This window comes from Fringilla coelebs, assembly GCF_963513975.1.
Source record: "Fringilla coelebs genome assembly, chromosome: 9".
In the NCBI taxonomy this organism is placed as follows: Eukaryota; Metazoa; Chordata; class Aves; order Passeriformes; family Fringillidae; genus Fringilla; species Fringilla coelebs.
Window position 1 is genome coordinate 1,779,699 of NC_140067.1, and position 24,613 is coordinate 1,804,311.

The following is a 24,613-nucleotide window of genomic DNA, read 5'->3' on the forward strand; positions in this document are numbered from 1 at the left end:
TATACTTATATACAGTTTATTTCACTAGAGATTTTAATTTTATACATAGTATAAAGGGTATCCTGGTATCACACATAGAGTTATTTTACTGTACTGTTTAAGAACCAATTTTTTACATAATACAGTATTAAGTACCATATTAATTAAAACAAGTGATTTTTTTTTTAAAAACCTACATATAAATGGATGTTTACCATATGCACAGTGCAAGAACGGCTTGATATCATCGTGATCACAAAATGTGAATCTAAAATACAACACTGTGATTGAAAACATATTGATAATTATATGCCCTTTGTTGTAGACATTGATTAATCTTTGTTTGAATTACCAAGCAAGGTTAAAATTCCAGACAAACAGCAGCAGCTTCTCATTATGGTTTCAAGGTTTCTTCCACAGTAACCCAAGTTTTACAAAACACTGGTTTATCCCTACTTGTGGTCCAAGGAAACAGAAGAATGGCACAGATTCCATTTGGGATTATCTGGTAACTAATGCTAAAGAAATTCTTTATTACTTCCACACAGGAATCCTTTAAGGATGAGCGAAGAGATAAAGATGGAGAAGTTTCTGGGCAGAATTCTCTGAATTTTAGTATCGGAGTACAGGATTTCTCCTCTGCGGATAGGAAGACAATACTGGAATAGAAATCAGGCTGTAATATTTACAGGAAACAAGTGTGGAAAAGAAAGCAATCCTAATGTAAACAGCGAGGCAGAGAGGGCTTCTTCATTTTCCCTTTGCAGAGTGGGGCACTGGCTGAAGGTCAGCTCCCAAGGAGCAGCTGTTTTCCTGCGAAGAGCCCCTTCCCCAGCACAGAATGCACGTGGTACTCGTTGAGAATCCCTAACAGGTTTTCTCCCCTCCCTCCCCCCAAAGTTTCAAGTTCAATAAATAGTAGAAAAATAATCCTTTACTTAAAAATCTTGAGATGCATTGTCCCGGGTCCCGCAGAGCAACGTGGGCACAGGGAGCTCTCCACCTGCAGAGAAGCCAGCAGCCTTCCTGCTCTGGCACTTCTGGGCTCTCCAGCTGCAGATTCCTGCTCTTCCAGTTAAGGAAACCAAATCATCTCTGGCTCTTTATGCTCTCTCTCTCTGCTCTTGGCTCAGCACAACAAACTCCAGCTGCTGGATAAACTCCCATCCCTGTTCCTGGAGGTCTAACGTGCCTCCTGCTCCATTCTTCTCCGTGTTTTGGCAGGTCCATTCATCAAGCACGTTTGCAGGCCAGAGCCAACCTTCCATTTGTAAAAATGCAAAGCTCTGATGCCTCAGTTTGGTGGGGAGGCCTGTGAGGTTGTCCTTGGGGAGCAGCACAGTCCCCATGGCCCTGGAGTGGCATCTGTGGTGTCCTCAGTGCACGGTGCCAGCAACCTGCAGGTGGTGGCTGTGATGTCCTTAGTGCCACAGCCTGCAGAGGGTGACTGTGCTGTCCCCAGTGCCACAGCCTGCAGGGGGTGGCTGTGATGTCCTCAGTGCCACAGCCTGCAGGTGGTGGCTGTGATGTCCTTAGTGCCACAGCCTGCAGGGGGTGACTGTGCTGTCCCCAGTGCCACAGCCTGCAGGGGGTGGCTGTGATGTCCTCAGTGCCACAGCCTGCAGGGGGTGGCTGTGATGTCCTCAGTGCCACAGCCTGCAGGTGGTGACTGTGGTGTCCTTAGTGCCACAGCCTGCAGGTGGTGACTGTGGTGTCCTTAGTGCCACAGCCTGCAGGTGGTGGCTGTGATGTCCTTAGTGCCACAGGCTGCAGGTGGTGGCTGTGATGTCCTCAGTGCCACAGCCTGCAGGGGGTGGCTGTGATGTCCTTAGTGCCACAGCCTGCAGGGGGTGGCTGTGCTGTCCCCAGTGGCACAGCCTGCAGGGGGTGGCCGTGCTGTCCTCAGCACTCGGCATCCACGGTGTGCACGGTGACAGCGGCCTGCAGGTGGTGGCTGTGGTGCAGGGTGGGGTGGTGCAGCCGGTAGTGGTGGAATTTGTGGCTCAGCAGCGCTGCCGTCTGCGGGGGCGTGTCCAGCTCCAGGTCCTCGTCGTGGGTCCCCACGTCCACGCCGGCAGAGAGAGGGTCGTTATTGCAGGGGGGGTTCTCGCTGTCCTCCTGGGGGCTCATGGTGCTGTAGCCTGGGAAGGAACAGCAGCAGTGAGCACAGCAAGGCTGGATGCTCAGAATTCCCAGGGCTGGCTGGGCACCCTTCATGGAATCAACACGGGGTGCTTAGAGAGGGAACAAAACTGTTTTCTTACTAGAACAAACCCCAACAGACTCATCCTCTTGTCTAAGTCTATAATAGATCCCTTTCCCTGCCACAGAATTCCCAGGGCTGGCTGGCACCTTCATGGAATCCCACAGAGTGCTTAGAGAGGGTGTAAAACAATTTTCTTAACAGAACAAACCCCAGCGAACTCATCCTGCCCTGTAGGTCCATACTGGATCCCTTCCCCTGCCTTCATCTCTGGTTCAAAGCTTTGGGGATCTGTGGTTTGTGCCACTCCAAACACTAACAGCACCCACCCACGTGTTCAACAATTTGTAACAACAGAACTGCTGGCACTAATTTCAAACCAAAACATCAAAGATACCACCCCCAAAAAATCTGTTAAGATATAACCTGGATTTATCCAAATCAGCTGTTACCACCCGGACCAGGCTGCAGGGCAAACAACTCCCCCTCAGCATCTCTAAATGCAAAACCAAATGAAATCTAAAAGGAAAAAGATCTTGCTTTAATTGGAAATAAATCCTTCTCAAAAAACAAGGACTAAAGGCTGAGGAAGCACTGGTGCTCTTGAGCATCTCAGTCAGGTTTTCAGCTGGAGACACCTAAAAGGAGGGTGGTAAAAATAGCAGCTGAGCCCCCAAAGCTGCCTCCCATTTCCCATGCTCTGAGTCATGGCTCGGAGCTGGCACGGAGGAATTGGGGAAGAAGCCTGGGCAGCCCTTTGAAGAAGATGGAATTACAGAAACTAAAAATAGCAGTGCACATTCCAGATGGAGGTAGAGAGCTCCCCTGCTAACCCAGGATGACTAAAAGATGGGAAGGATTTGCTGGGACTGCAAGAAAAGGAGCAAAGGGAGCATTAATCTGGCAAATCTGCCTCAGCACAGGTAATCTCACCCCAAATCCAGGGTAATTCCTCCTAGAGCAAGATTGTCTAGGAGACATCTGTTCATCCACGTCCCAAGGCTTTGGCCTTTGGGTTTCCTGTCTCAATTCCATTAGTGCAACCAGAGTCTTAGTGCTGGGCCACGTCTGCTGGAAGGTCCCCAGCCTGGCAGAGCTGACAGCTTGCAGACTGCCTTGTCTGGCCCTCCTCCTCCTCATTTCCTAATAAATTAAGCCTACTCATGGGTCAACAGCATTACACCCTTCTAGCAGCTTTCCAGATTTAAGGAGATTTAGTCTCAGGGCAGGGGAGACACATCCCAACCCCCTGAGCCTAATGGTGCCCAGTTTAAAGGTGCTGGAAGATCACAGAATCCCAGAATGGTTTGGGTTGGAAGGGCCATTAAAGATGATCCCATTCCACCCCTGCCATGGCAGGAACACCTTCCACTATCCCAGGGTGCTCCAAACCCCATCCAGCCTGGCCAGGGATCCAGGGGCAGCCACAGCTGCTCTGGGCAGAACAATTCCTCACCTCTGATCTAATCCCAGTCCCTTTCAGTGTGAAGCCATTCCCCTTGTCCTGTCCCTCCAGTTCCCTCAGGGGAAAGAACCTTCTCCTGATCTCCAGCCCAACCCTCCCCTGGCACAGCTCCAGCCATTCCCTGGTCCTGTCCCTGTGACAGGGAGCAGAGCTGCCCGAGGGAGGACATTGAGGACCCCAAGGAGATCTCCCCCAGAACAAACCAAGTCAGAACCGTCCAGAAGGACCAAAGTGTTTTGTCAGGCTTTGCAGAGGGCAGAGAGCCCCAGCCCTGCAGGAGGGCCCAGCACTCACCGTGGTCGCTCTCGGTGCCGGAGCGGCCCCAGTAGCGGCGGCGGCGCTCGGGGCTGTGCGCGTGGCGCTCGATGACGGCCGCGATGAACCGCGTGTTGCTGACTGCGACAGACACAAAGAGCTCAGGGCACAGCAGCCTGCAGCCCTCTGCTGCACAGGGCACTGCCCGGCCACACAGCAGCAAAGAGCTGGGCCTTACACGGGTCAACAGCCAGCCAGGAGCCTTCAGCCGGGCTGTGCCAGTGCCGAGGGTCCCGTGGCAGCGGTGTAAGGACTCCAAAGGGAACAAAAAGGGATGCGGAGAGGCAGTAGATGCAAGCCATGAAGCTCAGATATGCTTCAAATCTCAAGTATTGTTTCAGTGAGGGCCCAGAGCCAGGGATCCATTCTGACCCCGGGTGCACCAGCTCAACTTACAGCACACCAGCATCATGCAAATGCCATTTTTACTGGATGGCAGAGAACTGCAGGCACCCCAAATCAGTGCAAAGAAGATTTACTGCCATGTTTGCTGACCATACTTGCCAGACTTGGCTTCTGCTTTCTAAGGCCAAAAAAGGGGAAGGGTTTTCCATACCCTGTGCTGTCACAGTGGCAATTTTTAAGCTGATCAGTGCTATTTCTGGAAATGCTCATAACAAGGGGTTGTAAGGGGCAGAACTCCTCCACACCCAATGGAGAATTAGCTTTTAAAAGTGAAAAATGTAATTTTTCAGCATGAGACTTAAGGTGCACTAGATGTTTGAATTAAAACATTGCTCTCTCATTTTCTACTGCTGAAGCACAGGGCTTCTTCACATATTCAAATCTAGGGTGTTAAAAAACAAATGGCTGACTGAATCTCACAGTTTTCCCCAGTTTTTTTGGCACTTACTGATTCCTCTGTCTTCGTGGCTGTCGTCATCCCTCTCGTCCCTGTCGTTTTCCAGGTTGGACATACGCACTGACATTTCTACACAGAGTTACAAACAGAAAATACAGCTGGTGAGAGGAAGGTTCTGCACCATCTTACTGCCAGCTGCCACCCCAGGAACAAGAGTGGAAGCACTCTGTGTTACTGGTATGATCTGAGGGTGCTCTTCCTCCAACGTGGATGGGGCTGGGATAGCAGGAAATGCCTCATCCCACCTCCCCCTGAAAGGGACTCATTTTAAAGTTCTGTAGGAACTTTAGAGATTTACATGAGATTTACAACAGAGCTGGGGGATGATCAAATATAAAGGTAATTAGCTCTAATCACACTTAAATTCCCAGAATGGTTTGGGTTGGAAAGGGCCTTAAAAGCCCATCTTTTTCCAGCCCCTGCCACAGGCGGGGACACCTCCCATTATCCCAGGCTGCTCCAAGCTCTGTCCAGCCTGGCCTGGAACACTGGAACACTTCCAGGGAGGTGTTCTCACCTCTGGATCTTTATCTTTGTACCAGTATCCCTCCTCCCAGCACAATTCTGCCTCTCAGACTTCAGTGGTTTCATCTCTCTATGCACAGACATTCCATGAACATCACATGGACCAGAACCAGGAAACACAAGTGAAAGAAGACACATGCCAAACCCAAGGCAAAAGGGGGTGAGAAGTGTGTCACTCCCAGCAGCTGCACAAAATAAACACATGATGGATCTGCTGGGCTGAGCTGCAGAAAGCCGAGATTAGTGTCTGAGCTCTGGCAAAGCTTAGCTTATCTCCCTCTGGGTCTGGGCAGGCTCCCTGGGCAGCAGCAGCAGCTCTGGCTGTACCCAGGAGAGGGCAGCAAGACACAGCCCCTGCGCCAGGCCCGGCTCCCTGCAGCTCCAACACGGACGAACCGCGCAAACGCCGCAACAAAACCGGGGGGCAGCTTTGGGATGGCTTTTGCTCTGGGTTTAGTTGTGCTGCTGGCTTTGTCTCCATCCCCAGCCCGCTGCTGAGTCCCTGAGTGGAGCTCACCCTGTGCTGCCAGCGGGGACATGTGCTGGTGGCTGCGGCGGTGGATCTGGTGCCGGTACGCGTACACGGCCAGCACCAGCACCATGATGCAGCCCATGATGCCTCCAGCCACCGGGCCCACGGGGGCACTCTTGATCATGTTCAGGGTGATCACCTCGTCTCCTAAAGCAAAAGGGACAAAGCAGAGGGAGAACAACACCATAAATGCTCTGCAGGAAGGGTTAAACCAACGTTGAACACCGAGGAGCTCTGCAAGGATTTCTGCGTGCCTGACTGTGCTCACTTGGAATAGGAGAAGGAACTCAGAGAGGGTGCAGGAAGGGTTAAATCAACAATATGGACCATGGAGAAGCTCTGCAAGGATTTCTGGGTGCCTGATTCTGCTCACTTTGAATAGAAGGAACTCAGAGAGGGTGCAGGAAGGGTTAAATCAACAATATGGACCATGGACAAGGCTCTGCAAAGATTTCTGGGGCTGACTGTGCTCACTTGGAATAGGAGAAGGAACTCAGAGAGAAGACAGGAATGCACAGTTACACGCAGCTCTACATCAGGATTTTCCAAAAGAGGATATTCACCACGTCTTTGCTGCCTGGTGCACTCTTTATGCTGATTTAGCACTAAGAGGTAAATGTTATGTGCAGAACCTGCTGCCTGTTCTGGGACACAAGCAGCTGAAGGCAGCACCTGCTCAGAAAGGCAGAGTTACCTATTGCTCCCAGGTCATCCACATAGGGGCTCTTGGCTCCCACGATGCCACCAAAGCATTCCTTCTGAGGGGCACAGTAGGACTTGTCCAGGTGGGTCTTCCCATCGCTGTCCACCATGCACCACTCGCAGTCCAGCACTCCAAAGCAATCCCTGCACGGCAACGCCCAAGGAGGACATGGTTAGTTTCCAGCTTAACACCTCTCCTCTGCAAAGCTCAGCCTGGGTTAGAGCCACGAGGCAGAGAGAGGCCAAAAGCATCTGTAAACCCTCAAGTACGTGAGTTTAGCCAGAAAAAATCCCACGGAAGTGCTCGAGTACCACAAGGGAAGTTACATTTCCAGCACCCCTTTCCCAGCTCTGTCTGCTTTGGTATTTTCCTGCACCACTCAGCCTGAGCAAAGGGAGAATCCTACTTGTGACTCCTCCAGTAAGACATTTCTCACTGTGGTGAAGTCTGGCTGCAGTTCCAGCCTTTCTCTGCAGCCTTTGGAAGAAGAAAGAAAGGATTTGGGCAGTCTGGTCAGAGCTTGGTGTGTTTTACCCATCTCAGGTCCCTGGAGAGTGCCCATAACGAGCAAAACTGAGCCCTCAGTGCCAGGAGTAGAACCTCATTCTGGCATCATGTTAATTTTTCCCTCTATTTTTTTTCTTTGAAACATTTAAAGCAGAGCTATTTCCATTGGATTATTTCCACAAGAGAGTATTCCAAGGGGTGGGGAAGGCCACCTTACCCACTCTCTGTCCTCTGGTTGCACTGGGTGTTGATGCACTGTGGGAGTGCATCCTGCAGGCTGGGATCGATGGCCGTGAAAGTCATGGGCTCCTGGTGCACCTCACAGCTCGGATTCCTGCACGGCACCAAAGAACAGAGCACTCAAAGCACAATCCAGTCAAATCATCTTCACTCCTGCATGTCATCTGCTTCACGGCACTGCAAACTCTGCCTGTGGGATCTCAGCAGGGCAAACAGGGAATTTGTTCCCGCAGTGTCCTGGCTCTCACCTGCTCTCGGCGTTGGTCAGGTTCCCAGTGCACTCGTTCACCTCCAGTGGGCACTCACAGGGACACTCACACTCGTTCTGTTCCATCCTGCAGGCAGAAAGCACAGGGAAAACCCATCAGACACCTCTGGGATTTTAACCCCATGGTGCTGCAGCTCTGGAGCAGCAGTTCCCATGGAAAAGGCTGTGCAGTGACTCTGCTCCTTCCCCAGGAACAGGGATTGCTCTGTCCTGCATCAGGACTGAGGGTGAGCCACCCCTGCAATACCAAATTCCAGGATAGTGTGGGCAGAACCTCCTCAATGAAACCCCCGCAGTCCATGTAAAATCATGGGAATTTCTATGCCATGGGAATTTCTATACCTCACTCACAGTAACTGCTCTTGAGCCACTGGATCTCAGTGTCTTTCAGCATTACCCACCCAAACTCCCCCGGGCTAAACTCTGTGACAGCCTGGCAGAGATACCCTGCACCTCTCACAGGGAGCACAGGCAGAGCACTCTGATTTTCCCTGATTTCACACTGAGCTCTCTGTGCTCTTCTGAGCCTCAAAGCAGGGCTGAGGACAGGAGTGTCCCAGCCCAGCCAGCGCTGTCACCTGTGGCAGTTGAGGCACAGCCTGTCCACCATGCTGCAGGCACAGAAGGCCAGCGAGTCGCACGTCTCGTTGACGATGCCCACGAAGGCGTTGGTGCCCGGGATCCTCGTCAGCCTGTACTTGGAGCAGTGACTGCCATGCACCAGGTTGGTCAGGTCACCCTGGGCAAAAACAAGGTGTCAGATGTTCTTTTAGGGAGCTGAAGACTCTTCCCTTCCCCAGGGATCCTACAGAGCTGTGGGGACACGGATTCTGCCATGGCTTCCAGAGGTGGTGGCTCCCCTCGGGGGTTTTGTGAGGGAGTGCCACCCTCACAGAACAGAGGCTGATTAAGGGGTGGGGAAGTTTTGCTACCCAGACACTTCTGGGTGAAAAGGCTTTGCTGAAGAGAGAAAGCAATTGGCTCAGTTGTAAAAATGAGATGTGGCAGCAGAGGTGACATTTCACTCCTTGCCAGCGCTCGCTGACCTGTCCCCACGGTGCCAGCCCTCAGCGACCTCCCCAAGGCTCTGATGGGAGCCACACCATGTGCTGGAAACTTCCTGAGTCTTTAAAAAAGCCACCACAGCACTGCCCAGCTCCTGCAGACTCCTTCCTGATTCCTTGCTACAAGTTTCTGCTCCGTCCTACACCATTTCCTTCCCAACATCACACTTCCCACTTGGCATTTCAAGTGTGGGGAAAATGTTTAAGCCATCCTGACATAAATCAATGTATTCTGACATGACTTGCAAATATTTTCCAATCTTCTCCCACAGTGTGGCAGCTTCAGAATCATTGTGGAGGGACTTTGGCAGGGTGGATCTGTGGCTCTGTGAGGGATGACAGCCCCTGGTTTAGATCCTCATGAGGGGAAGCTCACACAGGATCCATGGAGAGCACAGAGTGTGCAGGACCCCAGAGATTTCAGTCTCTCAAATGACAGCCTGGGAATGCTCAGCAGTAAATGGATGTATTTGAGCACCTAAAGATCAGTTATAAGAGACCTGACAGGAGGGTGTCAGACTGGCCAGAGGTCAGGTCAGATCCAAAGCAACACATCCCAGCTACAGCTGAAAAATCCTCACCCAGCAACAGCAAACTGCCCTCCAGCAAACTGCTGGCTGAGACCCTGCAGACAGCAGCCACACTTGGCCAGGGCTCACATCCATAACCCCAGCATGTCAGGGGTTTGTGCAGCCTGGTTTGTGTCTGGAGAGGGGGAACAGAGGCCAATCCCCACAGAAGGCTGGCTCCCAGCCCCGGCTGCTGAGCCTGGCAGGGACTCGTGTTTCCACCAGGAGAAACCCAACCCAAGCAAAGCCCACTCAGAAGGAAAATCAGAGAGAAACCACGCTCACCACTAAGCTGGTGTTGAATTTGTAGAAGCGCTGCACGGTCCTGTCGCTGAAGCTGTTGCAGAGGTTCTTCTTGACAAAGTTGGGGTGGTTCAGGATGTCGTTCGCCACCAGAGGCTCCTAAGGGACAAGGGCAGGATTTGAGGCCTTTGGAATCAGGCCCAGCCAGGAATGGAGGTATGGAATAAGGCAAGGGAAGGCAGGCAGACCTTGTGTGTGATGTGCTGCTGCTCCACGGGCGCGTGGCCCTTGGGGTCGATGAGGGTCGGATGTGCCACCAGGTACCCCCTGTCCTCCATGATGAAGCACCTGCCCCCAAAACAGAGAGAGCCTCCTGTTAAACCTCCTTGGGCTTCAGGGCAACGGGGTGAAATAAAACATGGTCTTAAAGGGCTTTAAAAGGTTTCCATTTAACAGGGCCATGAAACAAATTCCCTGCAAAATGTCCTTAAAGAATGTGTTGGGTATTTCCCTGAAGCTTTTCCAGCTGTTACTGCTCCAGAGAGCCAGGGCCATCAAGGAGTTGAAAACAGAGCTGATTAAAACCAGAAAGGAAAAGCCATCAGTGCATTGTCTGATTGGGGGAGAGCCAGAAATGAAGAGAGCCTAATGAACTTGGAAAGCTTTAATGGTTTATTAATTTACTATGTGACTAATTAAAGAGAGATTTCACACTCTCCTTTAATGCCCTCCCCCTTCAGAATTCGATTTGAGCGGGGGATAAATCACTCCTGCTCCACTCCCAGCCCTCCCAGGCTTTCCTCTCCCTTTTCAGCTCTTCCCACGTTGGAGCTGTGTCCCAGTCCAGAATCCAGGGAGTTCAATCCATCCCTTTTTCCCTTTCTCCCTTTCCCCCTCTCCGTTTCCATGGCCACAGACGGCAGCGCTGGGGAAGGCGCAGGAGCCCTGCCCGGGGTGGCACCGACATCAGGGGCTCGGTGGCCACAGAGGGGACAGGGGGAGCTTAAAACCCCACTTGATGTTCCCAAAAGCTCAGCAGGGTGGCAGCCACAGCCCTGGCACAGCGGGGACCAGGCTGGAGCAGCTTTCAGTGGGATTCCCATGGCGTGTGTCAGGTACCCACAGCAGCTCGGGGGGAGCAGGGAGCAGGGGAAGCCTCTGTGCTCTTCAGGGCTACAAACTTGGGAGTTTTTGGGGGGTTTCCATTAGGAATACACATAGAGATGTGGTGTTTGCTCTTTTTCCTGACAGGAAAAGCTTAGGAGAGATACACTACAAAATCCCAAACACCTGCATTTATATCGAGACTGGAAACACTGGATCCAATTTCTCCATCAGAACGGTCTGAAAAATATCCTCAAAAATCCTCATTTGGGGAATGCAGGAACAGAATAAAGCATCTGACCTTGCTGATCAGCAGCAGTTTTTTACTGGGAGGGAGTGATGCCAAACCAGAAATCCTGATTTGTTTTTTTTTATATGCCATAAAATATATAGAAAAATACCCAAACCAGAAAAGAACTGGGAGGACGACAGAAAACCACATCCCTTCCCAAATTTAAGGTTTAAAAACAAGCAAGGAACCAGCAGCAATGCCCAAACCACCTTATCAAGTTACTCCAGATCCAAACCAGAATTCATCCCGCCCCCACAGGATTTTTCAAAAAAGGAACAATTAAGATACCCAGGGGTCTGACTGAAATTGGATACTCCAGATGAAATCAGACTTCTTCTGCCTAGGCTGTGCTTTGGATTTCTGAGAAAAACATCCCAAAGTTGTATTTGAATAATTGGAGCTAAAATAACTGAGATCCTGTATCATTCTTACACGCTCACAGGAACTAAATAGGTTAAATTAAAACAAACAGGAGAACTGGGAAGTGTGTTCATTTAATAAGGAATGTTTTTTCTACCCAGAATTTCAAAGAAATCTAAATATAACCAAAAAAATCAAATCAAATCAGTTATCTTCTGCTTTTGTAATCCTGCAGATTGTTTATTTAGCTGATGGCAGTTTGATCTGGAATAACAAAAACATCCACACAATCTTTATGAGAAGGACAGGCACAAGTTCTACTGGAAATCAGAGAACCCACACTGAAAGTAACAGAATCCTTGGAGAAATTAAGTGGGAAACCTCTGGGTCACCTGGTTAAGGAAAATAAATATTTTATTGATTTTTACCTGATTTTGTTCCCCCCATCTTGGTTACAAACTGGCAGCAGGTCCATGAGGACTTTGTAGAAATATCTGAGGGTGAAGTCGATGCCCATCACAGCCACGGAGTGTCCTGAGGACATCTGAGCACTGCAGTGAGGGGGAAAGAGGAAAATGATAAATATTAGAAATAATAAAAAAATAATCTTTATTCAGGGCAATAATAATAATAATTCCTGTTTTAGTCACCCCTGTACAGCCAGCACAGGAGACAGCCCAGGAGTGGATCCCACCCTACACACACCCCCACCACCTACAGACATTTAATCCTGAGAGACAGAAATTAGGATTAAAACTTTCCCATCCACACAAAGAGAGGATGCAGCCCCTGTATTTCCCAATTCCTCCCAGCTGGGAGGAGTTACCTGCACCCCTCTCTGCTCAGCCCCCAGCAGCAGGAATGAATGTGAAGGTGCCAGACTTTGAGCTAAATCCCTGAAACTCCAGAGTGTGGGAGTGACTGTGAATGGCAGGCAGAAAATGAGAAGAAAATAACATTTCCTAGGGTGAGTTATGAAAAGGATGTGGTGGTGTGCAGAGGATGCATTTTGTCCTTCCTCCATTCCTAACACCCCAGTGCTCCCAGTTTGCTCCCAGCAGCGCTGAGAGGCCACAGCCAGACCAGTCCCCTCTCACCCCTGCCCCACGTGGACCTTACACCTCTGACTTGCTGCTCCTCAAAATTCACTTTTCTCCTTTATTTCATCTCTGAAGACAGGAAAAAGTTTAGAAAAAGGAAAAAAAAAAATGAAGATGTTGCAAGGCCCAGCTGGACTGCACAGAGAGCTCTGGCCACCCCTGCACCATGGAAACCCAGCTCTGTTTACTGGGCTGGGGTTTGTTTGCTTTTCAAAGAGGTGCACTGGAGATGCAGTCAAATCTCATTTGCAGACAGATAAATACAGATTTTTAAAATCTGCATTTGATTTATTGTTCACATTTCCTGGAGGAGGAAGGGAAGGATGGCAGTGAAGCAGCACAGACACATTTCATGTGTGACAAGGCATCAGGCTCTGAAGTTCTGCTCTGTCCTAACAGACATAAAGCCATTAGGATGTTGTAAATATTTTAGCTTCATTTTCAAGCATTAAATCCTCCTGCTTTGCTGATGCCAGCTGCATTAAACCACATCAGGCATAAATCTTCTCTTCCCAGCCTCCATAAAAAGGAATAAGATACACATAAAATGGGAATGAGAGGTGTCAGCTCTGGCTGCCCTGATGTGGGTATTTAAACCCTCCCAGCAGTCCCTAATGCCAAAATTCCTCTTAACTCCACAGATTCCTCCCCACCCCTCTGGATTTGGAGCTCAGGCCTCTTTGGGGATTATAACCACATGTGACTATGAGCTTCAGAGGTCATATTTACCCAGGAATCACACTCACATCTGCCAAACTTTGTTTAACTGCTCTTTAATCATGTTCTAATAACCCACAGGAGCTTTAAGTTCTTAGAGCTGAGTAAACCATCCCTTGCTAGATAAAAATCAGAATTTTGATTAATTGCACTTCTCTCCTTACAGAAGTGTTTCCCCAAAGTAAATTCCTCTGTGAGAAGCACCACGCAGGGGCTGGGGCTGAAAATGCTCCTGCCAGAACACACAGGCAGAGGTGCAGTGCTGGGAAATCCCACACAGAGCAATCTCTGGCAGAGTGGAGGAGCCACGTCCTGATCCCTGCTGGCTCTGGGGTCCCTGGTGCCCAGTCCAGCACTGGAAGTTCCCTTGGCATTGCTGGGCTGTTGGGTGGGAGCTTGGAGGAGACTCCATGTAAAAACCAGGGCAGGGAATTGCTGGTCTGGGAACCTGGGAGAGCTTGGGACAGCAAGGTTGGGTCCATGGTTTATAAACTGGGCTCCTTTAAACATCCTGCATCCCTGATCCTGGCCTCAGCCTGGGGGCTGGCCAGGAGGGAGCTGGAACAGCAACAGCCTGGTCCTCCAGGAAAAAGTCATTTCATAGAGCCATGGAATATCCTGAGCTGGAAGGGACCCACAGGGATCATCCAGCCCAACTCCTGTTCCCACTCCAATCTGCTCCCAGCAATCCTGGAAGGGCTCTTGGAGTTTCACAGGCTTTGGAAGCCCAGAAGTGCTGGATTGAAGCTCCCCAATTCCTGGAGTGAGGACAGCTCTGTCCTTAAGCCCCTTTGTGGCCTCCAGTTCCCTCCCAAACACCTCCCTGCCCCTAAAAACCCCACAAGTGGAGGTGTGGGGCACTCCAGGAAATGGGGAGCTTGGCAGTCCTGATGGAGAAGGACTGAACTTCCAGCAGAGAGGGAACACTTCCCAAACTGCCTCAGGAGAGCAATCCCTCTCCTCCTCCCCATTCCTTGGACATCCCACCTCGTGTTCATCCAGGAGCACTTTCCCACCAATCAATCCTTTTTTTTTTTTTAATATGCTGTTATTGCTCCTCTACCAATAAATCCACAGAATCCACATATTCCTATAAATTGGATTTCTCCCAGTGTTTCAATGCCCCATTTCCACGAGGTCAGACGACATTTTAGGACCAGCTTGGGTTTTCAGTTCTTGAGCACACAGAGTCACCCAGCTCTGGTAATTCAGAGTCCTCCTGCCTGCCCCACAGCCCCAGGAGCCCTCACCTGGAGGAATGGACAGTGTGGCTGATGGTCACCACATATCCAGCCCCTCCCACGTCCAGGTAGGGCCCAGTGAAGGTGATCAGTCCTGGATTGGCCACTGCATGCAGGTACCTGAGGGAAGCCAAAAGAAATGCTCACAATCACTGCCAAAGTCTGTAACTTCAAGACAGAATCCTTGACTTTCCCAAAATAACACTGAATTTTGGACACTGTGAACAACAGGCCCCAAAATATTGGTTTTTAATATCAAACAAGTACCTAAACACAACTGGGACTCCAAACTAACCCAGACTGGCTCAATAAATGGTCCCCCAGTAGATCCAGCTGCATTAAAGAAGCTCAGTTTACTTCTGCACACAACACATTTAATGTAATTTCAGACATTTTCCCCCAGAACAATGCAGGACTCGGTGCCAGCAGAGTCTCAAACTCAACCCTGGCAAAATGATTATATTGCAAACTGAGGAGAAAAAACAGAAGTGAGGCAAGAAAATTCAGAAATATCAGACAGCGAGCATAAATTACAACCTCTTAAAACTTCCATCAGCATAAAATAAACCACAGTCATAGGAGAGTTGGTAAAACTGTCATAGGAAAGTTGATAAAACTTTTGGCAACACTTTTCTGTAAGAAAAAGTGACCACTTTCCTTGTCCCTACCCAGAGCCCCGACCCAGGAGCAGCTTAACCCACTTCTGCTTTATTCCCAGCGTTTCTCTTGCACCTCCTTCCCATAACACTGCAAATCCCAGGGAAAACGGGGCAGGAGAGCTGCCAGGAGCTCTGCAGAGCCACAGGGTTGGGGTCTGTGCCCTTCCCAGCGTGGCAGCACCTGGCTGGCTCCTTCCCACAGATCCCAGCCTTTGGAGCACACCCAGAGCCTGCTCCCATCTGGAATGTCCCCAGCTCTCTGTCCAAATCAGATGCTGCTGCATAATTAATCCCTCCTTGAAAGCAGTGAGGAAACCCACAGTAAACAAACAAAAAGGCTCCGATATGAACAACAAAAAGGGCCCAAGGAGCTCAAACACTCCTAAATTCCCTAATCCCTGAAGGGGATGCTCATTTTCTGAATATTTATGTCCCCATCTGCCATAGCTGGGCTATGAAACACCAACTACCCCGCAAAATAAAAAGGCCTGAAATTAAAACCAAGAAATGTTTGAACTTCATTTAGGCTCTGAGCTTCTTCCCCACGCTGAAAACATTTTTAACTAAATTTTTTTAAAAAATCACCAAAAAAACCGAACAACCCACAGGCTACGAAACCAACTCCAAAAAACCAAATCAACACTAAATATTTCCCTTCTTGCTCTGGGAGATGATTCAAAGCTTTGCTGAGGGGACCCTAAAAACTCACCATTGTCTCCTGGTGGGATCAAATGCTTTGTCCATGAGGGAGCCGGGGTAGATGCGCAGCACCCCATTGGGGGTTGCTATGTAACGCCTGACAATGTAACTGTTGAGGCCGCTGATCTCCATCTGGGTCATCCATTCATCCGTGCCGTGACTGGTTGCCATTACTTCATTCCTGACAGAGAACTGCAAAACAAAGGCAGGGCTGGCAGGGTTCCTGCAGCACTTGCATGGGCAGATAATAAAAGCTTCCCCCAGAGCCACCGGGGATCATCTCGGCTCAATTACTTGGTTCAAGGCTTCTCACACCAGACATTCCAAGCAGATTATTAGAATGAAATGTTGGTGGTGTTATCTCTGTGGCTTTTCTTAACTTGGAGTAAATATAAATATTGTGCTGCCAGCACAGAAAACAGAGATTTCTCAATCTAAGAACACCGTGGTGTTTCTGCTAAGAACTTAGAGTGGTTTTAACTTTTCTAGTGTTTGTTTCAACAAAGTTCTGCCCCCTCCTCTCTCCACTCTTAGATCAGATGTTGAGAAGGAATTCCAGGCTGGCAGGGTGAGGTTGTCCAGAGAAGCTGGGGCTGCCCCTGGATGCCTGGAAGTGTCCAAGGCCAGGCTAGAGTGATGCCTTTTTTGGGGCTTACCTAAAAACAGAGGCCAGACAAAATTAAGGGAATAAAAAGCAGTTCTATTTATTGTAGGACCTTCAGGTACATTTTGGGCAAAGCCCCCAGGGGCTACACCCAAAAATAGATGATGGGACACAAACTTTCACACTTTTATAAGTTTGGCCCATTTGCATATTGAGGGTTAATCCTCCAATTACAGCTTCAGCTAATGAAGTCATTCACCCCAAGTTTGCTCCCCCCAACTCATTTTTGTTTCCACCTCTGGTCCCTGAGGCAGTGAGGAGTCCCTGACTGCCAGGCCTGGAGAGGAATTGTTGTGTCTGCCCAAACTGGGACAGCAGCAGCTCACACTGAATATGGAGTGTAGAGATCTGCACTAAAGAACTGCAGGATCACAAATATAGAAAACCAGAAAAGCCAAAATCCCAAAGCATCAGGAGCACGCTGGGCTAGTGGAAGCTGCTGGCTGTGGCAGGGATGGGATGAGCTGGGCTTTAAGGTGCCTGCCAGGGCAAAGTGCTGGGCTTTGGGGGCTGCAGAGCAGCTGTGCCCACCTTGAGGCCGGGGTTGGCGATGAGCCGCGTGTTGTCGCTCAGGTAAGCCGTGTAGTGCTCCACCATCCGCTTGGTCTCGGGCTGGCTCAGGTGCTCGTAGGGAGAGGAGAAGCTGCCTGCAGACAGCATCACTGTGGGGCTCTCTGCAAACACCAAACAGCAGCATTTCAGGGTGATGAGCTGGACACAGGGCAGTCAGGGGGTCTGCACCACGGGAGGGTCCCTGTCCTGCTGTCCTTGTGGCAGGAGTGACCCTGCTGCCCTCCCACACCTCAGCACACTGAGTGCCCAGCTGTGGAACAGCTTTTACTGTGACTTCTGAGAGCCAGAGAGAAGTTTGGTAAGAGGATCCATGTTCAGCCCTGAAAGAATTTCCTACCAAGGTTGTTGACATAGAAACCAAGAAAGAAAGAAGGATAAATAAGAGAAACCTGCAACTACTCCAATGAGCACTTTGTCTTTTGTGACCAATGAGTAAAGTGGAAACTTCTGAGCTTTGTAAGAATGTATAAAAAGCATGCATGCTATAATAAAATCAGTTTGAAGCCTCCTGAAAATGGAGTGTATGTGTACTGTCTCCATCTCAACTACAACACCCATCTCCTGCAGGATACTCTGGACTGGGAGGGAGGGCAGGAAACATCCATTTTTCCACCCAACCCAGAGCACTTCCCAGCACAGCTTCATCCTAAACTCAGGCTGAACATGAATTCCTCCCCTTCCTGCCTCGAAACACAGAAGTCACACATCAGCCCCCTCCTCTGATCTCCATGTGTCATTTGGTGTTTAATGCCTTTGCTCCCAAAGCCTCAATCATTTCTGAATTACTGCTTTCTGGGAGATTACAGAAGCTGTTTTCCCTTAAGAAAAGATGATGGGCTAAAGAAGAAATGAAGTATCCCTGTTTGGGTTAGATATCCCAGAGGAAATGAAAATGAGCATTTTCAGTTCCAGAGAATGAACATCTGGAGAATCCCAAGTGCAGAAGAGGAGCTCCCCAATAAAAGTGCAGCTGTCTGGAGTGGTTTTGAGAACAAACTCAAAAGCAAACTTTCATCGTGCAAAATCTGCAACACCAGACAGCTTTTCCTTTTTAAAAAAGAGAAATGATTATGATGATGCAGGGCTGAGGGTTGAGAAGATCTTTTCTGAGGATGTGACCCATGGAACCCAAATTCCCTGTGTGGAATGGTCTCCATACTGCAGTGCAGTGTGTGAAGTGTTCTGCTTTCAGTCACATTCCTCTCAAACACATCCCCACACATGTGCTGCAGTCCCCATTTCCAAACTTCTACTCCAGCCCTTCATCTGCTTCCCAGAGCAAGTATTCTGATTTTGCTTACGTGAAGTTTTTCCACTTGACAGCTTAGTATTGCATTTTTGGGATATTCTCCATTTATATCTTTCTGGATATAAGATGATCAAGATTAGGCAGCACATTAAACAAAGCAAAACAAAAAAATCCCTGTATTTTAAACAACTGGAAAGCAATTCCCACAGATTTGTCAGGTCCCTCCTCCAGTCTGATCTCACTGAGCTATTCTGCAGGGCTCCAAAGAGCTAAGAAAAATCTCACAACTGTGCCACTAATTCACCATGAGACCTTCAAACCCTGCTACAAGCAGAAGTATTTCATTCAGAACTTCTTACAGTACAGATTTCAGGGACCTCCCAAGGCTATACCTAAATATGACAGCTTGCAGTGTAGGATGTTTATGTAAAACCCCTCTGTTCTTGGGATATTTCTGGGTTTTAAGTTCTCCATCCTTCCCAGACACTGCAACTGCCATGGAGATTCTCCCTTTTTCCCAGCAATGTTTGAAATCAGTCAGGAAGAGCAGAACCACTTTAGCCTATCAAAACCTGAGAGTTTTGAAGCAGGTGAGGAGGGTCTGGAAACCATCAGAGCACTGAAGTTCTCCTTCTCCCCAGCAGGCTTAACCTCTGCCTCTGAAGGTATTCAATGCTTCTGGCAGTGGAAAACTCCCATGAATCCAAAGCAAAAGAGCAGCAGAGTCCTGCACAACTGGCTGGGACTGCATCCTACTCTGTTAGTGCTCAGGGAGGTGCTTCAGAGCCAGGAGAGGACTTGGGTTAAGCTTGCTGAGACACCTCCACTGCTCCCCCTGCACTGCCAGGGACCCTGCTGGACTCCCTGAGCATTTATCCCTACTCTGACCAGCAGCCCCACTCATTCATCCTGCAAGAAGTGAATTTGTTGGTTAAAAGCAGGTGCTGATGGTAGCAAAGTTATGGATTCAATCCCTGGGTGAGCCCTTCCCTCCAGAGCTGGGCTCCATGATCCCTGTGGGACCCAGCCCAGGCTCTGCTGTGATTCTGGAAGAGCTCAGCACTGAGCAGCCCACTGTGACCAGGGAGAGCTGTGAGAAGGTAAAAGCTGATCAGAAAATCAACCTTGGAAATAAAACCTTCTCAAGGGAAGAGTAATTCCCATGTTTTGTGAGAAGAGCTTTACTTTGAGCTGCCACACTCCACAGGAGGTGTGACTGTGCCAGGGTGGCTCAGGTTGGACATCAGCAGCAATTTCCCCATGGAAAGGGTGGAACTGCCCAGGGAGGTTTGGGTGCCCATCCCTGGGGGTGGCACTGAGCTGCCACACTCTCCAGAAACACACAGGAGGTGTCACACAGGAGGTGTCACACAGGAGGTGTCACACAGGAGGTGTCACACAGGAGGTGTCACACAGGAGCTCAGCCATTGGAAGTGCCCAGGGAGGTTTGGATGCCCATCCCTGGGGGTGGCACTCAGTGCTGGGGACAAGCTGGGGATGGGGCACAGCTGGGGCTGGCTCCTGGAGGTTTTTCCCAGCCTGGGTGTCCCTGAGGTGGCCAGGCCAGGCTGGCAGAGGCCCTACCCAGGGTGGCCAGCTGCTTGAAGTGCAGGCAGGCGTTGGGCTGGCCCAGCAGGTCCAGCCTGTGGTAGAGCAGTTTGCTGCTGGGCACAGTGTTGAGGTTCTTCAGCTGCTTCACGGGAATTTCTGGCTGGATCACCACCACACACAGGATGAAGGATGTGTCCTGCACCTGCAAAACACCAGCCAGTCACCAAACAGAACCAAAAAGTGGGGGATGAACAGAATTTCTGTCTCGGAGTCACTGAGTTCTACCAAAAAACTGCCACAGTAAACACAGAAAATAAAAATTTTAATTTTTTTTTCCTGAAAACCAAACAAGAGTTTCATTTTGTTGCTCAATTAGCAATAATTTCTAATTCTCACACTGTTTCATTTCACTAACAGAGGAGAGGCTGCAGGTTTCCAGTTGCTGGGCACACACTGGTGTTACCTTTATGGAGAGTACAGACACATTAACTCTCAAATGCAAGATTTTATTATTTCCACTCTCAATCGTGTGCTGCATGTGCCACATGTTTTACTGGTTTGGGTATTTCAAGGACTCTCAATTACACCAGAGCAGCAAACCTTGGAGTGTCCCAGCTGCTCTGCAAAGGCAGTTTGGTATTAAATGCAGCGTTACAATCTTAGAAAATCAACCCCAGACATCTTCCTGTGCGAATTTCTGTTAAACAATGACAGATTTAATCTCTTAAAACTGCTCAGCTTAATCCTTTAGGTTGGATTTAACTTCATACAGTGAAATGATCCACAAGTATCTTCTTGAGTTTGTTGGCACAAAGCAACCAATTCTTGCTGGCACCGGTGAATTCACCTGGATTATGTTTAACCTCAGATTCCATTTGAACCCCTGGGCTGAGATTAGTGATCAGACATTCCCAGACTGAAGGAAGGACAGCAGCAGAGCCATGAATTCCCTCTGTGCCATCCCACACTTGTTGTCCTCACCATTTTCCAGGCATAGCTGACATTGTAGGCTTCTTTCCCAATTTCCCTCAGCTTGTTGACGTGCCAGGACAGCGAGGAGTTCACAGGAACTGTGATGATCTGGCTGCCCAAGGGAATGCTGCAGTGGCAGATAAAACATCCAGCAGTTTATTAAACACTGAGCAAAACTGTTAGGACTCCAGCAAAATCCTTCTATTGTGTGTTTATATAATTATCATAAGAATTGAAGGAATTAACTGTTATTTGTGCTTGGTGAAGGAAAGCCTGTGTGTGTGCTGCAAATGCACTTATGTACCCTCACATTTTGAGCTTAAAAATCCTCAGAATAGGCAAAGGATAAAGAAAAACCCAGACCAAATAGTGGGAAATCTTCCTAACAGGGAGAGAGAGATTAGAATGAATATTCCCCAGATCAGCTGGGAAACACTACATAACAAATGACAACTGAAAAAAGTTGGGAGGAAAAATCAAACCAGAATTCTTAATGGGGGAAAAAAATCCATCCAAGCATCCAGATATTGTAGGAAAAGGAATTTTACCTTATATACTCTTAAATTCCTCTAGAAATACTCCCAGTGCTGCTCATTTGGGAGCTGCATCCACTCCTTACCTGAGGATGTTCTGGCGCACCAGCTCGAACTTGGGAATGTTCTCGTAGTGGATGATGTCTGTGTGCAGGGGAGGCTCAGACAGCAGGTAGGGCCTGGTCAGGGAGGGGTGCATCAGAGTGTACCCTAAAAAACAAACACACAGCCCCAAACGTGGAGTGCATTACAAAACTCAGGCCAGGAGAGATATTTTAAGGGGAAAAACAAATATACAGTAATTACATAGAATTTTGGCGAAAATGGCAGTGACCAAACAATCTCATCATCAAAGGGGTTGCAAATGAAAAGCAGCTTGAAAAATTCAGCAATAAAACAAGCTGGATCAGAGGAAAAGAGCTGGGCACAGCCATTAACATCAGTTTTCCCTCTTTCCTAGAAAACCTTGGATGGCACAGGTGTAGGAAATCCCCACAGCAAGAGTTTCCAAATCAGAACTCCAGGACAGAAGTTTCAAGTCACGAATCCACCTAAAATCTCCAGGAACATTCAGACAAAACTAACCAACAACATGCAATTAAACTTTTAATAAATATTATCATTCATTACCCAGAAATGTGAGAAGTCAGAATTGGTGTTTCATGAGCTCAGTGGGACTAGAGGAGATGGTCTGGGTTAAAATTACCTTTATTATCAATGAGGAAGGTGTAGGATCCCAAGGAGTCCTGGTAATACGTGACATCTTCCAAGATATAGGCAAGGTTGACATCTACTCCAACAATTCCCAGCAGGAGGTTCCCGAAGTAACAGGGTTTACTGACAGTCATTATCAGGCCTTGGAGGGAGAGAAACACCACAACACCTTCAGAAAATCCTCTGGTTCATTATTTTGAGAGGAAACAGAGCATTTTGAGATGTTACACAATTAAATTTTGTATCTATTCCTTGCTGGAATATGACCAGGGAAGCTCAGCAGGGTTTCTGTGGTGTCTGGCCCTTGTCAGCCACTCTCCCTAATTAATCTGTGTTCCTGACTGTGACCTGCAGTATATTCATCAGTTTATTAGAACACACACCACAACTGATGTTTGAAGGGTTAGCAGTCTCCAAGTGGATTCCTTATAGAAATAAAATAAATTTGTATGAAAAGCCAACAGAGTATTCTCTTCCTTCAACAGAATTTAAGGCCATTAAAAAATAGGATGGAAGAAGAAGGAAATGGCTTTGTCCTTGTAAAGCAACAGTTGGGATGAGTTGTTTCTCACCTAATGCATAACGAGAATATTAAATCTCTGCTTAACTAAATTCCAGTATTGCCACTCTGGTGGGAATCACATCCATAATTACCCAGCAGTTTGGGATTGATCTCATCCCTGAGGTGAGAACTCTGCAACACTTTCTTACTCCTTTTTTCTGAGCTTGGAAACTCAGCAGCTTTTCCCTCACCCCAATATAAAACTCATTTGCATGCACAAGCCTTTAAGTACACTCTGAAATCCCTGCAAGACAAACCCATCTATTGCATCATTCCCAATCCTTTGTTGCTCCCATTTTCCCTTGGATAAGACTTTGGGAGAGAGCAAGAACAGAGTTTCATCACTGAGGGAGGGAATGCAGGAAGGAGCAAAAGCTCAGACCCAGATTTCCTCAGGAAGAGCCTTAAATTCAGTTTGGGTCTCGGGACAGTGCAGGTGTGCTGAAGCCAGAGGAGGGAGGGTGGCCAGCTTGGGACAATAATTAACAATAATTAACAATCTTTCCTTGTGCCATTTGCAAGGCTGCTTCTATCGTGCTCTTACACAGGGCTGACACGGGTGACATTCCAACCTACTTCCCTCCAGCACAAAGAATTTCAAAGAATTTCTCTCCACACATTAAATTATGGATTATTTGTTCCTATGTGCTCACAGAGAGGAACAAATTTCACCACAAGAATCCAAACTAAATCTGTTGACTCCATGTCTCGTTAGCACTTGTTTCACAACTAAACCTTCTGCAGATGAAAATGCTACAGACAACAAGGCTTGGAAACACACCTAGAGCCAAAATTTTGTAGGATTGTGGAAGAGGTTTCACTGTGACTTTAGTGAGCCAGAGAGAAGTCTGATAAGAGGATCCTGAAAGAATCCTGAAAGAATTTCCTACCAAGGTTGTTGACATAGAAACCAAGAAAGAGAGAAGGATAAATAAGAGAAACCTGCAACTACTCCAATGAGCACTTTTTGTTTGCCTTGTGACCAATGAGTAAAGTGGAAACTTCTGAGTTTTGTAAGAATGTATAAAAAGCATGCATGCTATAATAAGAACAGTTTGAAGCCTCCTGAAAATGGAGTGTATTTGTATTGTCTCCATCTCAACCATGACACAGGATTACATGTTATCTGGGGACAGGAAAGCAAAGAGAACCTGATCTCTGATGGCTCCACCCCAAACCCAAGGCCAGCACTCACCATCGCCCATCTCATCCGAGAAGGGCAGGCTGAACACGGCCTCATCGATCATCCTGTTGGGCAGGTTGGTGTAGAACCTGCCCACGGTGGTCTCCAGGTTGCTGAGCTGGTTGAGGACCATCATGCTGCCCTTGGTGACGGGCAGGGCGCTGCGGTCGGGCACGCCGTACTTGGCCGAGTTCTGCTCCGCCAGGTCCCGCAGGAAGGCCAGCTCCTTCAGCCCCGTCACCCCCTCTGCAGGGACACCAAGCACAGGCAAACAGGTCAAATGAGCTCCATTTCCATCCAGGCTCCTGCAGCCTGCTCCAAGGAATGATCCATACTCTGTATCGCAGCACTGAAAATTCTCTGTTCTTATTTAAGTGCTTAAAGATTGGTTTGAGGAAAATTAATTGCTAACACCAAATTTAAAGAGATTGCCTCTCTCCTGCTGTTGCACAGTGCAAAAGATTTGCCATGCTGTTCACATCCCCCCTTTCAACAAAGCCCTGGGAGCAAAGAGCTGTGTGCCCCATAAATCCACAGGACAGCTCTTTGTTCTGCACCGGTGGCTCGCCCACAGGCAGGACCAGGAACGAATCCTCAGCCCTGGAGATAACAGCCTTTGTTCTCCAGCTGAAGCATTCCAGTTTCACACTTCACTCAAGTCCCAGGCTCAACTCCTGCACACAAATCAAAGCCTTTTGCACGCCCCAGTCTCAAATGAGTATTTAAATTTACAACCAAATCATACATTGGGTTAAGCACTCATTTCCTTGGCTATTTTCAGTAATACAACAAACTGCCTTCGTGCTGAAAATGCTTTTTTGGAAAATGGGTGGGTGATCTTCATGTTTGACTTCACTCTCAGGTTGGTTCCCAGGTTATCAAAGCATTTCAGGTTTGGTTTGATCTCCCATTCACCCTCCCTGGCTGATGAAGTCACATTTAGTCCCAGCTTGCTGCCCTGGGAA

The 24,613-nt window shown here is 48.6% G+C and overlaps 1 protein-coding gene across 1 annotated transcript in view; it reads right to left on the reverse strand.

The window, feature by feature from the left end:
- CACHD1 (cache domain containing 1) overlaps positions 1-24,613 on the reverse strand; it is a gene marked incomplete at its 5' end in the record, with an annotated part of 89,340 nt that continues 64,727 nt past the window's right edge. The window contains 19 exons of the mRNA XM_084211380.1: positions 1-2,120; positions 3,942-4,043; positions 4,816-4,893; positions 5,867-6,028; positions 6,576-6,727; positions 7,309-7,425; positions 7,580-7,666; positions 8,178-8,338; positions 9,518-9,634; positions 9,724-9,823; positions 11,660-11,782; positions 14,299-14,409; positions 15,658-15,839; positions 16,843-16,985; positions 19,718-19,886; positions 20,666-20,783; positions 21,276-21,399; positions 21,896-22,045; positions 23,661-23,894. Coding sequence (XP_084067506.1) covers positions 1,882-2,120; positions 3,942-4,043; positions 4,816-4,893; positions 5,867-6,028; positions 6,576-6,727; positions 7,309-7,425; positions 7,580-7,666; positions 8,178-8,338; positions 9,518-9,634; positions 9,724-9,823; positions 11,660-11,782; positions 14,299-14,409; positions 15,658-15,839; positions 16,843-16,985; positions 19,718-19,886; positions 20,666-20,783; positions 21,276-21,399; positions 21,896-22,045; positions 23,661-23,894 — 2,669 coding nt within the window. The 3' untranslated portion in view covers positions 1-1,881. The remainder of the gene's footprint in view (positions 2,121-3,941; positions 4,044-4,815; positions 4,894-5,866; positions 6,029-6,575; positions 6,728-7,308; positions 7,426-7,579; positions 7,667-8,177; positions 8,339-9,517; positions 9,635-9,723; positions 9,824-11,659; positions 11,783-14,298; positions 14,410-15,657; positions 15,840-16,842; positions 16,986-19,717; positions 19,887-20,665; positions 20,784-21,275; positions 21,400-21,895; positions 22,046-23,660; positions 23,895-24,613) is intronic.